The sequence below is a fragment of the Stigmatopora nigra genome, chromosome 19, assembly GCF_051989575.1.
Source record: "Stigmatopora nigra isolate UIUO_SnigA chromosome 19, RoL_Snig_1.1, whole genome shotgun sequence".
Taxonomy (NCBI): Eukaryota; Metazoa; Chordata; class Actinopteri; order Syngnathiformes; family Syngnathidae; genus Stigmatopora; species Stigmatopora nigra.
This window is the reverse complement of record NC_135526.1, coordinates 6,670,686-6,685,383: the sequence shown is the minus strand read 5'-3', so window position 1 is coordinate 6,685,383 and position 14,698 is coordinate 6,670,686. Positions and strand designations below refer to the sequence as shown.

Here is a 14,698-nt window from a genome sequence, read left to right as displayed (position 1 = left end):
ATGTGTGCATGTTTTCCTTGTGTGAGTAATTTTTTGTGTATGTCTCGCCATTTTTGTCCTTCAGGGCTCTTCTTCCCTCTTGCTGCATGTATTTTCTAATCAGCTCCTGTGTTTTGTGGTATGGTTGTGGAAGTATTGCTTGGTGCCTCGTGTGTCTTCATTCACGTAAGTCATGTTTTTGCCTCTTCTTGGTTCTATCTTGTCTCACAGCCAAGCATATAATAACACTATGTTTACATTATTTATTGAGGGGTAAAAACTAAACATAGATCAAACTCAAAAGAGTGAGTGAACCACTGCAGAATGAGCAGATGTAAAATAGTATTTAGTTTATCTAGGTAAAAATGTCACTATACAATGGTTTAATTTTTATTTAAATGTGTCCGTTTCTCAATGTTGGAGATCTTTACATTGAATAGAACTCTAATGACTCACTATTAGTATGCAAATCAATAGCTTTGACAATTAAGCATGCAAGTTGATGTCAGTGATATTTAGTGACTGGGATTTGGAGTTGAAGTTGTAATGTCCAACACGATTCCTTTGATAGTAGAAGAGACAGGCAGATCCAATGACAAAGAAGAGAACAATAATCACTCCAAGGATGCACAGTCCAATCATTTGGACTTTGTCATCTTCACTCTGTGGAGCCTCTTGTTATACAAATAAAAAAAAAACAATGCAATAAAGCAGAAATGTCATCACACATTTGGTAAAAATGAATAAGTCGAAAAACTACAAACCTTCGTCTGACATTAGCAACGGCCCAGTAGAACCAAAAAGTCTTCCAATGATGTTGGAAGACCGAGCTAATCTTTGCACGCAATCCTGGAACAAAAGAGCAATAATACATGTTTCCATTTAAATAATAATAATAATAATATAACAAGTGAAGTCTATAATTGTAACAATAAGTGCACTCACAGGGACACAAGTGTCAGATGCAATCTGCATACAGATTTGAACATGGCAGTGCAGATAAATCAAATTGACTTTAACAAAGGAGAATATTCGCACAGACACACGAGATGTGCTGGAGTTTCCATTCATCAACACAACAGTGTACATATTGAGGGCACATCTGTAAAACAAAAACTTGAATGTGTTGAAAATATCCTGCGAGCACTCCCACCATACTAAGAAAGGTAGATAAACATTATATTTCCACCAGTTTTGGTGGGTAGCTCATAAATGATGAAAAGTTTACCTGTTGTCCAGGAAGATAAAGCGTTTGTTGTCAAATGGATTTTGCGTGGGAGTAGCCCAGCACGAATAGATCACTACTTTAATGTCTTCTGCTGACGTATTCATGCTCACTTCCACCACCACATCCTCCTCTGGAGACAAGCTATAGTTGTAAGGTAGCGGAAATGTGCCATTCAACAGCTGTACGGTCACCTGGAATGTCCCTGAGCTCGTAATCACATCTTGCATCAATTCGTACCTGGAAACAATGAATAACAACACCAAACATGACATCTCTGGCCTGATGCCTGGGACAGATCGGGTGGTCTTAGTTCATTTTAAACCTGTTTGGTGGCCTTATTTTCAGAATGAGCTGGTTTTCTGATTTCATTTATCCTAACGTGTTTGTTTATATCACAATGTACTGTTAGGGTGATAGGGAATCTCACCCCATAGGGCCAAAGTCAGCAGACATGAGCATGCTCCTCAGGTAGGTGCAAATGATGGGAACTTCCAGCCGAAGTTTGGGTGTTTCCCATATTCCATCAGATGACAGGTATGTTTCTGTGTTGCTGTATAGAGTAACGGAAGCTGTGTAGTAGGATTCATTCTGAAAAAGAGAAACAGTGGTCAGGGTTGATATTTTCAAGGTAGAGTTCGAAGGGATAAAAAATGGGTGATAGCTTACTTGAGCAACTATTATGCCGCATTCATTCCACTCCACAATCAGCTGAGCGTGGCTGCCATTCGACCTACTGACCCCACACTCATCATAGCCCAGGTATAGAGTTGTCTCTTGAATGTTGTGATTAACTAGAAACTCCCTAACCACTGTGACTGTAATGCCAGTTACTCTGCAGTCAACTGAAATATCTCCCGCAATTGAATACATTCGACTTGATGCATCATTTTGGGCTGTGAGTACATTCATGGGTCGACCGGTGGTCAGAAGGACAAGGGTGCTTGATTCAATGGGCATGCTTGTTAGTTCAGTGGTCATAGTTGTCGATACTCCAGGGGAAGTTGTAGCCACAGTAGGGGATGTTGGTGGTGTTGGTGCTGTTATTTCACCATTGGAGGTGGTTTGTGGTACCGTTGTGACAATTGTTGGACCATTCAAATTTGTTGCTTGTGCATTAGTGGTATCTGTTGGCATCATACTGGGGCTTTTTTGTATAATTGTGGCAATAGTTGATATTGTGCTGAAGGTTGTAGCTGTGGTTGGGATGGTTTGTGTAGTGGTGGTTATTGGTGCTTTAGGGGTGATTGTTGGTACCATTGTGATGGCTGTTTGAGCATTAGGGGTAGTTGTTGGTGTTGTCGCAATGGTTGTTGGAAGATTTGATATTGTTGTTGGTATTATTGTTGTTGTTGGTATCATCATCATAGTTGTTAGAGCATTAAGAGTTGTTGTTGGTATGATACTGGTGTCTGCTGACACCCCAGTGATGGTTGTTGGTACAGTTTGGCCAATAGAGGTAGTTGTTAGTGTGTTAAAGATGGTCTTTGGTGGGCTATTGGTGTCTTGTCCAGTAATAGTGATTGTCTGTAGAGACTTGTCTGTCATAGTTGGAGGTGGATATGTTGATGTGCTCTCTTGAGAAAAAGGGAGAGCACTTATTGTGGTGGCCAATGTTGTTGTCCCCATGATAGCTGAAGAACGAAGAATTAAAACCTATCTTTTTAACAGGTCGCTTTGTAATAATTATATTGTTATGAGTGCAGCAATTCCACACAATCAAATCAATACCTTGACAGACTCTACCAGGCCTCAGTGGGTCTGTTTCCAGAAATCCATCTAGACAAGAACATGTGTAGGAGCCCCATGTGTTTGTACATTCGGCCCACTGGGAACAATCATTTTCCAATGGAACACATTCATCAAAATCTGAAACAACAAAATAATAAACAAAATGCAATTGTCAATTTTAGTATTAGATCACAAAATCCACAGGAGAAGAAAATATGCTTTGCTACAGCTTAGCTTGGACAAAAAAAAAAAAAAAAACTGTGCTACAACATAAATGAACCTACCACTTATGCTTGTGTTGTTTTCATCCATTACATAAATGGAGCTGTTCATTAGTGAATATAATAGTGCTGTTGATGTGTTTTTGATGTCCTGTTCCTGACCAGGGCTGAAGACTACTGTGAAGTTGACCACCACACTACCCGGGGAAAGCTGTCTGATCTCAATTCTCACCTGACCTGAATTGACTAAAGTCTTTGTCTCTTGTGGCAGAGAGCGATAGATCTGAAAAAAAATGGAAACAAACCCTTTTTCACAATTTAGGCTGCGACATCTCTATGCAGTTAATTTGAAATTCTACACACGATGCACCTACCTCATCTAAAATGCTGACAGTAAGATTTTTATAGGCCTGGCTGCTCATGTTGTACAGGTCATCAGTGAATGGGATGTTGGTAAGTCGAGTGGTGGCATCCAGGGTATGACCATCTGGAAAAAATAGTCCAGGTAATAAAAATACTTCTACCACTACTACTTCTTATCCAACTTTGAAAATAGCCTGTCTCCACAGAGGAGTCATTTAGCCAAAGTAAACTACCACATTAAATCTCTTACCAGTTTTGACTGCAATGTGAAGACTATCTCCATGGCTTTGGTTTGTATGGAGCTTAACTGTGACATTATAAAGAACCCCAGGCTGCAGATCCCTCACTTCCAACATGTTCTGCTCAGTTGTCCATCCCCTAATAACCTCCGAGCCTTCACTAAGAACTACCAAGTAACTTTGGTTAGCTGGGATTATGCTGGACCAGTAAATACAAAAAGAAGTGCCAGTGATGTTGGCAGACTGTAATCTGTTGATCCCAGGGGATGCTGCAGAAGGGCAGAGAATGAGTTAGGGAGGGTGCATCAATAATTCCTCTTGTATTTGCCTCCAGACAACATTTAGTTGGAGAATTGGAAAATATTTCATACAGTTAGAGATTGGAGCTGGAGTTTTAGCGTTGTCGGAAATATGAAGTGAAGTAATGGTAACTTGGGAAGTGCAAAACTGGGGGGCCTCTGTGGTGGTTGGTATGCTCATATTATTTGGTTCTAAAAGACAGAAGATACACTAAGTGTCAGAACTATTAAATTTTAAGTTGCTTTCGAACATATCTGCGTTCCACTCATTAAATGTTAAATAGCCCGCATGCAAAATTCTATAACATGCAGTTTTTATATATAAATTGACTGTATATATCCTTAAACCAATGCATCCCTACTGATTCCTTATAGTATTTCAAATGTATGTGTTGGATTCAGGTTTATGTGGTGATTGCGACGCCTAGTGCTTGCAATGGGAACAATGATTTGCAATGCATCCTTTTTAAAATAACTTTGATCATAAATAGAATTACTCAGTGCACTTTCAATGGGAGTATATGTGAATATGCTGTACTTTTTGCAGTATTTACCCAATGCAGTAAATATCATTTGCATGAACTAAGTGGGTGTGTGCATTAACCAAGTAGTATAATAGTCTTTTTTATGCAGTATACGTACAATGAATGGCATCATTTTAATGGGATTATGTGTTACTGTTGCTATTTATTGCATGTGAGTTGTACATTATTGCTTCTATCTATTTAACTAACCTGCACAATGGGTTCCAGGATTGCTGGGGTCAACATCAATGTATCCTACATTGCACTCACACTGGTATGAGCCAACTATATTGCTACATTGTGCATCTGGAGAGCACTGATGGAGAGTAGGATGCCCACATTCGTTTATATCTATAATGGTGAACATAGACACAACTTTACTTCTTTAGCATGTATGTTACGTGTTCAGTTGCCAATAACTGCACATTGATGGCACGCATAATTGTGTGACGTGTGTGCAATAATGACGAAAACGTGGGGGGAGAACCATGTATGACTAACTCGAATGTTATTTTCTGCCACCGCAGGAAACATCTCGCAGAAGACGCTCGCTCAATTAAGCCACATGAGACGGAGGCTGTAGTACGACTGACTCATTCTTTTCTATAAAGTTAAGTTCTATAGCAGGGTAGCCCAAATATTTGTGAGGCACTGTTTTGACAAAAAACACATCAATTCACAAGCAGTCCTGCCTCAGCTTGTTCTCCTCACCTTTGACGGTCATATCTGACACCTCAGGTATGTTTTTCAGGAGGAAATGCAGCTTTGACGTGACGGCGTCCAGTGAAAGTGTAAGATTGAAGTCTATCAACAGTGATGTGGCAGTCCTATATGGATGCACAGGCCATGAGGTGAGGTAATAGACTGAAAATTGGACAGACTGCAGTGCTCCAGTGACCTGTGTAGGGATCATAAAGGCAGTGAAAGTAATGGGAATTGGCATTGGGATACAGCATTAAATTGTCTGGTTTTTAGTACCATTGCTTGAAGTAATCTTGAGTGGTTGACAAGGGATCCATTGTTCATCAATTGCTCATAATCTGTCTTCACTGTCACTGTTGCATTGAATCTGCTCCTCCAATTCTGACAGTAATTGTTTGACGCTGATAATAAGAAAATATTGGAAAAGTAAATTGGCACCAATGAAATATGTTGACAATTTTACATTTGGAAATACTGGAGCAGGACTCAATATAATAAGCTCAACCTGCACTATGAGTATAACAAATGTTAAAGTGGGAATACCCATCCCCGGATATTTTGAACAAATGGATAATTCTTAGATAAATAAAGTCACGTCGATCATGTTCCACAGCACCATTTATGTTCTCCCACGTCACACTTGGTTGCCATGGAAGCCTGCTTGGTAATCACTGGTTTATGGAATCAGCAGCATGCGGTCTGACAAGAATGATCCGGTGCCAAATGCGTGGCCTTTATGTATGTGTCTAGCACACGTACAATTCTGTGCAATCAAGAAATACTCATACTTTGCAACTTGATTTCATTACAAAACACCCACACTCTATTGAGATAGCCCCATGAATTTAGAAGCCAGTTTATTTTATCTAGCATACGTACCATTGACCAAAATTGTGGCTATATTGTTTATGATAAGAATAATCACAATATCATGTTCTTGTTTTTTTATAGGACTTATTTGAATCTGTTTATAATACAGACATAAATAAAGTGGGCAAAATTAACCTGATTTAACAAGGTTAATGTTAAGGTTCAGGGTGATACAAATTGTATTAAAATGTAGTTTCAAAAAAAGTACTTACTTTCAGGATTAGTGCAGAAACGATGCTCTAATCTATTGCAGCACTTTTCACGGACTGGGCAATCTATGTCCCAGTCACAGTTACCATCATAAGAATAAGATCCATTTGTAGTTGGGCAGGATCCAGGTTTGCTCATGAACTCCTCACTAGAGTTTAAAGCTTCATTTAAAAGAAAAATATATCATTATTATCGTTATTATATTGGGAGCCCGTGCAGTTGTTAAACTACGGGCACATATTTCTTCACCAAAATCTGCAGACTTACATAGGGCACAGTAGCTTCCAATTTGTACGTAACCATGGCAGCATCTGATCACCTGCTCCTCCAATATCTTGTGTTCAGTATGATGAGCCATTCTAAAAAGTGTCACTGGACATGCTTTCCAAAAAAGCCAGCCACCACAACTCTTGTTCACAGTATAAGGAACCCTTCGCAGCACAAGAGAACTCAAATTGCGGGTCTCGTTGTAAATACATAGATGGTAGCCAGATGAAGCCAGGGTATTTCCTATTGAATAAAGTTCCTTAGTGATGACATTTGCTGGTTGATTGAAAAGCTATTATTAAAAAATAGTTAGCATTGCAAGGGAAACAATTGTTTTAGGTCAGGCAGATGTTTTAGACAAAGTTTTGTGTGCAGAATTAACTATTCTTCTCAGTTTTTCTCCTTTAACTTAAATTTAAAAAATGCGGGTTGTAAAAACATAATACAGTTTAACACGCATTGCAGTCATGCCTGTTTTCTTTCAGATTAAATTGTATTCTAATATATATATTTTTTTAAAACATCAGCTCATTACAATGTTTTCTTTTCAGAAATATTATTAAAAAAAGACACTAAATATTCATCAATAAGAACTGTCAGACCTAAAACAACAAAAAAGTCCTAGTAAAATGTTTACTGCATGATAGTTCATGCAGTATTCGGTCATACCTTCGTACGCAGCTGTTTTCCGTTGGTAGAATGTCAGAAAGGTAAAAACCACCCAAACAGAGCAACGCCAAACCATTTTCATTAGCGGAAAAGTTATATATTTAACAGCAGCATTGTGATTGCATGTTCCTCATTAGAATTATAGCAATTTGTTCTTGGGTGTACTCCCCTGGGTTTCAAGCTCCCATCCCTATTTGCACCACCTCTCCCTGTTGTGTTACCGAATAACAGAAGCCAGCAACTTTTGGATTCATTTTCAAGTTGTTGATCATGAAACTAACTCGATGAATGCAATTTTTTTATACCTTACCTTGTAAGGAATGCCAATTTAAATCATATGAAAATTTAAACAGAAGAAATGGCTTTTGGAATTGTAATATTTTTTTACAAAGTTGTCCAGGAATCATGTCATTATTTGGTATTTGTAGAGAGGAATAGAATAATTTGATTATTATTAGAACTGTAAACATGATTCTAATGCCAGGGGAAATATGGATTAGAAGGGAGAAGCACACAGGTCCCCGAAGATGTGGTTTCCATGCAGGTAACCATGGCAGTAATACTGCCACACATTGTGTCAGCAAATATCGTCTTGTAGTTTTCATTTATTTTTGTCTGGATGAAATATCATGTACCTAATTAAGCTTGCTGCAAATATTAGCTTGGAAAGGAGATTAAATAAGTAAAGTAAAATACATTTACTGCATATTTACTATACATTTTCTATAACATAAGCCAATTGAAGTACATTTACATGTTGAATGTGACATGAAGCATCTTCAGTGATGCGATGAGTGCCACACCTTAGAAGCTTACTGACATATGAATGTGACTTCAAGATACGTGATCAAATGACTTGTGTTCATTTCTATAAGGGATTTCAAGGCATTTTTACTTTTCGGATAGTGGAACACAGATCTGCACATCACTGTATGCATAAAATAAGCCACATAAGGTAACGAGCAAAGTGGTAAACAAGCAACACTGGTGTTGGGGTTGATTGCAGGTCTTTTTTTGGGGAGGGGGGTCAAAATGTTGTCTTTCCTTTCAAACTGGTGTAATATCTATATTTAGTGCACATGCAGAATTTGAATTAAGGTACAGTATGCATGTAATACATGTGTGAAGTACTACTCCCTTTAAAGCAAAGTAACAACATAATTAAAACAATAGTAGATTTGTATTCTGTAGCGGTAATAAGGTAAGGTTAAGGTGAAATTTATTATAATGTAAGAATATTTCTGTATATTTCAAATGCACAAAAAAACTCAGGTAATATCTCTTTAATTTCCTCCAACGTCAGTCCTCACTTAGAACCGCCTTCTAGGCTATCCAGCCAATCCAAGCGCAGTGCACGTGACGAGCTTTCATTGCAATGACCTCATCCCTGGTCTGGGATGACGTCAAATTCAAGATGGATGGAATCACGACCAGTGCGCAGAAAACGACACAACACTGAATAAAGTCCAGATTGTTTGGCTGAAAGAAGTTAATCACAAAGGCCTGGTAAGAAGAAAAATCAATTTGAAGTTATGGTAAATATAGAATGGAACATTCGCTCATAGAGAAGCATTTTAGCGGGCGCTTTTTTTTCTTTTCACCCTGACGTAACTCAAAGGGGCAGTTATTCTGGTGGTAAACCGGAGCAGCTACAACCTGTTTAGATCGGTGCGACGTTTCGTATTGCCGATTTTGCATCTCTTACCAGTCAATAATAAACAAAGCGATTCTCTATCTGGCGCACCGGGTGTATTTATAATTCTTTCCTAGCGCGAGTGTATCAAACTGAGTCCACAACGCGCCCAACTTTTCACCACCGCATTCTCGCCAAACGACAGCGCAGGAATGGCTGAACGTGACCCCCTATTGATTCGCCTCACAAATCTCAAAGGAGCTGCCATTCTTGTTGTCTAAAGTGACATTTTTGGGGGGAGGGGGAGAAGTAAAGTCCCATGCGGGAGTGCGCCACGTCTCACGGATGAGCTAATACCGCGTTCGTGTTACTTGACTTCCTCGTTGAAGGGGGAACAAACGACACCAATGACGACGTATTCGTAATTTGGGGTGAGGTTCGCTATATGGGTCCCAAGTTTTACACGGGCGAATGAGGGAAAACTACGTCTATAATGACGTGATGAAGTTCGCAAAGCCGATAATTAGCATCATTATTCAATGTGTACTCCGTGGAGAGGCGCACGTTTGCGTCCAAAAAGAACAAAACTGCTCTGATGTGTCATTGAAAAGATACACCAGATCGCGTAAATCTGATTGATATTACATAAAATTCAATGATCCATAATTATAGCATGTCTACGTATTGTTATGACAGGGTGGAAAGCTATCGATACATTTTGGGGTGCAAAGCTCACTTGAATGATTATCTCCTACTAGACAATACAATGTATTTAGTTAATGGGATTGTAATATGGATGGAATAATAAACACATTTTTCACATTGCATGACCTGTTATTTGAAAGTTAGCATAGTGTATGTATTGTTGTTATTGTTCCCTGCCAAATAGTCAATGATGTTTTTTTCCCTCTTTTGTCATCTAGCAATGGAGAGCCTGGTGCACTATAGTTACCCTAGCCATGCCCTCTCGGTGCTGGGGTTACTCAATGAACAGCGTCTCCGAGGACACATGTGTGACGTGATGCTAATTGTAGCTGATCAACGGTACCAAGCCCATAAAAGTGTTCTAGCTGCCAGTAGTGAATATTTTCAGTCCCTTTTTACCAGGATGGAGGACCCCTCACTCAAGATTGTAAAGCTGGACTTCTGCGAACCAGATGCCTTTGAGATCGTTCTGAATTATATATACTCTTCGTCACTTTTTGTGGACAAAGGCAGTCTTTCAGCCATTCAAGAGCTGGGCTATACCTTAGGGATCCCCTTCCTCACCAACATAGTGTCTACCAGGCCGCATGCGTCCTATTGTGTCTCTAGAAAAAGGCTCTCCTATACGGAAGGGGATGACAGTGATGTCCAGACAAGGAGCGGAGTCATTGTTTGTCGTGTGCGGAATGACACTTCTGAATCCACTTGTCAACTTTTTCAGGCCAAAACACCAGAAAGCTCGTCATCTCTGGTCACAACAGAGTTGACTGGGCCACCGTCAGAACCTAACTCTTTTGACTCAGTCAGAAACTCTGAAAAGCTGACTAGAAATTCACCAGAACGAAGCGAATCATCCGGAATGAGGTCTACACATCCGTATGCCTCCATTTTGAAAGGAAATCCCTCGTGCATCTCTTCTTTTAGGCCCCAGCTGAAAACGTCGGCGTCATTCTGCGACGCTGAAGTCCATCACACGACACTGCCCACTCACTCCGACCAGAATATGAATCGTGATACAGAAGTGCAAGACCCTCATTACTGTACAAAATTAGCTTCTCGAATTCAAGCGTCTGAGGTGAGCCAGACTATCGATCGGAGCGGGCCACTCATAAAAAGCTTACTCCGAAGATCCTTATCAATGGACAGCCCCGTTCCGGTCTTTTCGCCCACACTGGAACTTAAAGAGCTGCAAAATCAGGACCAATCCTTTGCTAAAATGGCATCTAAGTTATCGGATACCAAAATATCTGCTCGCAATGGCAACTCCAGACGCTCGCCAATTATTCTCACGTCAAAGTCTCACATTAGACGCGATGGACAAACTCAGATTGAAAGAGGGCAGGTTGTGAAAGTAGAACCCAGCAGTCCTTTGGCAGACCCTTTAGACATGATTCGAATCACAGTGGAAGAAGCTTTGCCGGTCGATCTTAAAACATTGCATACAAATTACGAACAATGTTCCAAGGTTAGCTTAATCCCTTTCGGAAAACGTAAGGAAAGGTCCGATAACAGACGTTACCCATTCAATAAGAACAGAATCATTAGGGAACGGGCTGTCTCCCCTGAAGAAAACTCATCAGAAGTCGTCTCTCAAAGCGACGAGAATGAGAACAATCAGGAGTCGTCGCCAAACAAGATTTTTACCTGCTGGAACTGTTTCAAGGTTTTCAGGTCCAGCGCCGGACTACATCGGCACGTAAATATGTACCACAACCCCGAAAAGCCGTACGCTTGCGACATTTGCCACAAGCGCTTTCATACCAACTTCAAAGTATGGACACACTGTCAAACTCAGCATGGGGTCCTCCAGAACCCAGCGTCATCCTCAAGCTCGCCAGTCATGGATGACCGATTCCAAAAGAAACTTAAAAATATTGTAAGAGAGCGGGAGATTAAGAAAGCGCTACTCTGGAAGTTAAAAAGGAACAAACAAGCTTTGCAGTCTTCCACCCTCAGCAAAAAACGATCAAGGTCCACCTTTGTATGTCCCTACTGTGCGAAAGCTTTTGTGTTTCAGTCACAGTATAGGCAACATTTAAGGACACATCCTGCAGAAAAAGCTGACAAGGACACGGAAGAGGAAAACATCCTTTACCAGGAACAGGATGAGGTGATTCACCAGAAGAATTCTGATGCTGCCGTTTACGCATGTAGACTCTGCAACATGAAGTTGCCCTCACTCATCGAGCAGTGCGATCATGAAAGGGGCTGCCGGAATGCCACTGTATGTCCGTACTGTGGCCTGAAATTCTCCAGTGCCACAGTCAAGAATGACCACGAGGTGCACTGCAAGTACAAAAAACTGACGTGCCTAGAATGCATGCGAACCTTCAAGACCTCCTTCAGCATTTGGCGCCATCAGGTGGAGGTGCATAACAACAATGTGATGAATATGAAGGAACAGATGAATATGAGGCAACATGAGCATGATGAAGGTATGTCGGAAATGTTCCTAGAGGAGCACTACAACAGTGAGACTCCGGCCAGCGACAGCAATATTTATAACGACTCTTCGGGCACACACATGTACGATTCAGAGGACTCTTCGTCGTATATGCCGGAGGACCTGAGCATGGGGCATCTGGGGAAACTGGTGGTTAAAGAAGAGCCCTTGGAGGAGGCGGTCAGTGAGCGAGAAGAAATGGAGACCGGCCAATCTGGATTGGAAGAAGCTGGCGTCTGGCCTTGCGAGAAATGCGGGAGTCTCTTCAGCTCCCGTAAAGATTTGGAACGACACCAGGAGCTCTTATGCCACATAAAGCCCTTCATCTGCCACATCTGCAACAAAGCCTTCAGGACCAACTTCCGCCTTTGGAGCCACTTTCAGTCTCACATGTCGAGCACAAACGAACACTCGGCCAAAGAGATGGACGGGAACCCCCCGCCTCCGTCACCCTCCCCTCCCATGTCCGCACCAAACTCTGAACGGCCCTCTGGGCTGGCTATGGTCGACGAATCCAGTAGCCCCGAGCCTTCCGTGTCGGCGCTAAACAACAAGATCCACGCTCCGCATGAGCAGCGACCCGGTAGCCGTAGTCCCGCGTCAAGGTCAAATAGCGCCGAGAATTCCAGCGGGGCTCAGGATTCGGAGACCCACTTTTACCACGCCCCTTCTCTTTCTCCCTTGACCTTCAAGAAGCAATACATATGCAAACTATGTCATAGGACTTTCAAGACCGCTTTCAGTCTCTGGAGCCATGAGCAAAGCCACGGCCATGTGTAGGCATCTAATCTTGAGGGTTCGCACTCAATCACAAAAGTAAGCCTGGAAAATACAGACTTTGAATGTATAGTTTACTCGCATGTGTCCTACATTAAGGGGAAAGACGACACCTTTCATGAGCTTCACGTGAAGGGCAGTTCATGGTTTAACGTAAATAAAATGGCCTTTTTGTGATGTCAGTTATACCCTTTTACAATTGCTGATAGGTGCCAGTTTTATAGATTTAGCCACTATAGCACATCTTAAAAGTGAAATTCTGTTTTTAATGTTTTAATTTATTAAAACTGATTATTTTTCCTGTGATGCAGATGATAAAGATGTCGTCTTTCCCTTCAAGTTATTGGTGTTTAACAGGTGGAGTATATGGGCCACACTAAAAAGCAAAATACTATAAAAAAGTTATGTTTTTCATGGGGAAAAAAAGATGTTCACTGAATAAAAATCATAATAGTGTGAATTTTAAAATGTCATCGTTTTAGTACTTGATTCATCTTGGTTTATTTTTTTCCTTTTTAGTGTGACCCTAATACTCATTGTATAGACATGAATGTGCAACAATTACTGGATGTTTTGGGCCTTTTGATATTATTCAGTCCAAAATCATCTTGTTAAACTTTTCATAGTTGCCTCTTTGTATTCACATTCATGGATTGGTGTGTTGAGAGAAAAAGTTATGGAATTGTAACACATGTGACTTTCATGAGCTGCACCACATGTGACTTTAATGAGCAAAGAAAAGAGGAATGATGACATCCATTGTTTTCTTCGGAAATGCTTCATTGGCTGCTGTTTAATTATAGTTTAGTGCTTTTGCTATTGCATTGGAATTTCCTTACTATGTTAAAGATTCCTCACGCCTCATGCACTTTTTTGCCTTCATGTCTTTAATGTCGATTGAAATATTTGCTACATTTTTTTTATGAATAATGGTCAAATTCTACATAATGCTCCTTTTAAGTTTGATGCATGTACCCGAATTGCTTTGTTCACCAATGAATTTGTTACATTCATTTTTATTAATACATTAACAGTAACATAACACATGATACCTACACCAAAAATATCTCAGGTTATTTCAGAATTTCAGATTACTCATGGGAGGGAGGTTACAGTAGTTATTAACTCATAAACTGCCATTGACAGTGTCAGATAAACCAGTGTTGCTTTAAATAAGAGCACTGTTTACATTGTCCATATTATATATCACTTACTAAAATGAAGAAAACACGTTAACAGTCGTTTCCTTTCCTTTTTTTAATAAGTTTAATATATTTTCAACCTCTGATGAAAGCAAACAGTCCATCTTGATCAATGGCAGTAAATGAGTTAATGGCTTATAATACATTTTGTATCATTTGTACAAAAAAAGATTCTCTTTATGGGAAATTGCCAAGATTGAACAAAAAAATTAAATCATGTGATTACGGTCCTCTGCTTTTCAGAATATTTGAATATGATGTTAATGCATTTGTAATGAGTGTTGTTATTAAATGTTTCTTTTTAATTGATAGGACTCTAATTTCATAATCCACTTGGCCTGAGCAACCATATCATCATCAATGGCAGACACTGAATTATTACGTAAAATATGTATTTTAAACCTTAATCTTTTTTTTCAGATGTAATCCTCTTTTTAACCAACAATTGGTCCGCAGGCTGGTTAATTTAAAAAAAAGTAACATGACAAATATGTTAATATATGCTAATAACACCGAATATGAAGTACCTGATGGTGATATTAATTTAACAGTGCCCTTCACTTATTTGTGCAAAACATTTTATGCATTCTTCATGGAAGTATTTTGGATTGTGTACATGGATGTGTTTGAAGTTTGACT

General features: G+C 40.0%; 2 protein-coding genes across 2 annotated transcripts; one reads left to right on the top strand and one right to left on the bottom strand.

Moving 5' to 3' along the window:
• Positions 1-351: 351 nt before the first annotated feature.
• umodl1 (uromodulin-like 1) lies at positions 352-8,997 on the bottom strand. Its single transcript, XM_077741112.1, has 16 exons — positions 8,901-8,997; positions 6,631-6,873; positions 6,366-6,524; positions 5,560-5,684; positions 5,293-5,479; positions 4,792-4,932; positions 3,770-4,027; positions 3,531-3,643; positions 3,220-3,439; positions 2,936-3,073; positions 1,874-2,100; positions 1,635-1,795; positions 1,208-1,444; positions 925-1,081; positions 744-828; positions 352-653 (listed from the first exon to the last, which is right to left on the bottom strand). The coding sequence occupies exons 1-16, from the start codon at positions 8,995-8,997 to the stop codon at positions 466-468; spliced, it is 2,736 nt and encodes a 911-aa protein (XP_077597238.1). The 3' UTR covers positions 352-465.
• On the top strand, positions 8,647-13,725 carry zbtb21 (zinc finger and BTB domain containing 21). Its single transcript, XM_077739975.1, has 2 exons — positions 8,647-8,805; positions 9,856-13,725. Exon 2 carries the CDS (start codon positions 9,858-9,860, stop codon positions 12,858-12,860), a length of 3,003 nt encoding a protein of 1,000 aa, XP_077596101.1. The 5' UTR covers positions 8,647-8,805; positions 9,856-9,857; the 3' UTR covers positions 12,861-13,725.
• The last annotated feature ends 973 nt before the right edge of the window (positions 13,726-14,698 follow it).

Excerpts from the sequence above, each read along its gene's own strand:
- umodl1 (XM_077741112.1), bottom strand. The coding sequence starts at position 8,997 with ATGCAAAATCGGCAATACGAAACGTCGCACCGATCTAAACAGGTTGTA. Across the intron at positions 4,933-5,292 it reads GTCAGATATGACCGTCAAAG|ATATAAACGAATGTGGGCAT; the intron begins GTGAGGAGAACA and ends TCACCATTATAG. Across the intron at positions 1,445-1,634 it reads GCTGACTTTGGCCCTATGGG|GTACGAATTGATGCAAGATG; the intron begins GTGAGATTCCCT and ends CATTGTTTCCAG.
- zbtb21 (XM_077739975.1), top strand. The coding sequence starts at position 9,858 with ATGGAGAGCCTGGTGCACTATAGTTACCCTAGCCATGCCCTCTCGGTG.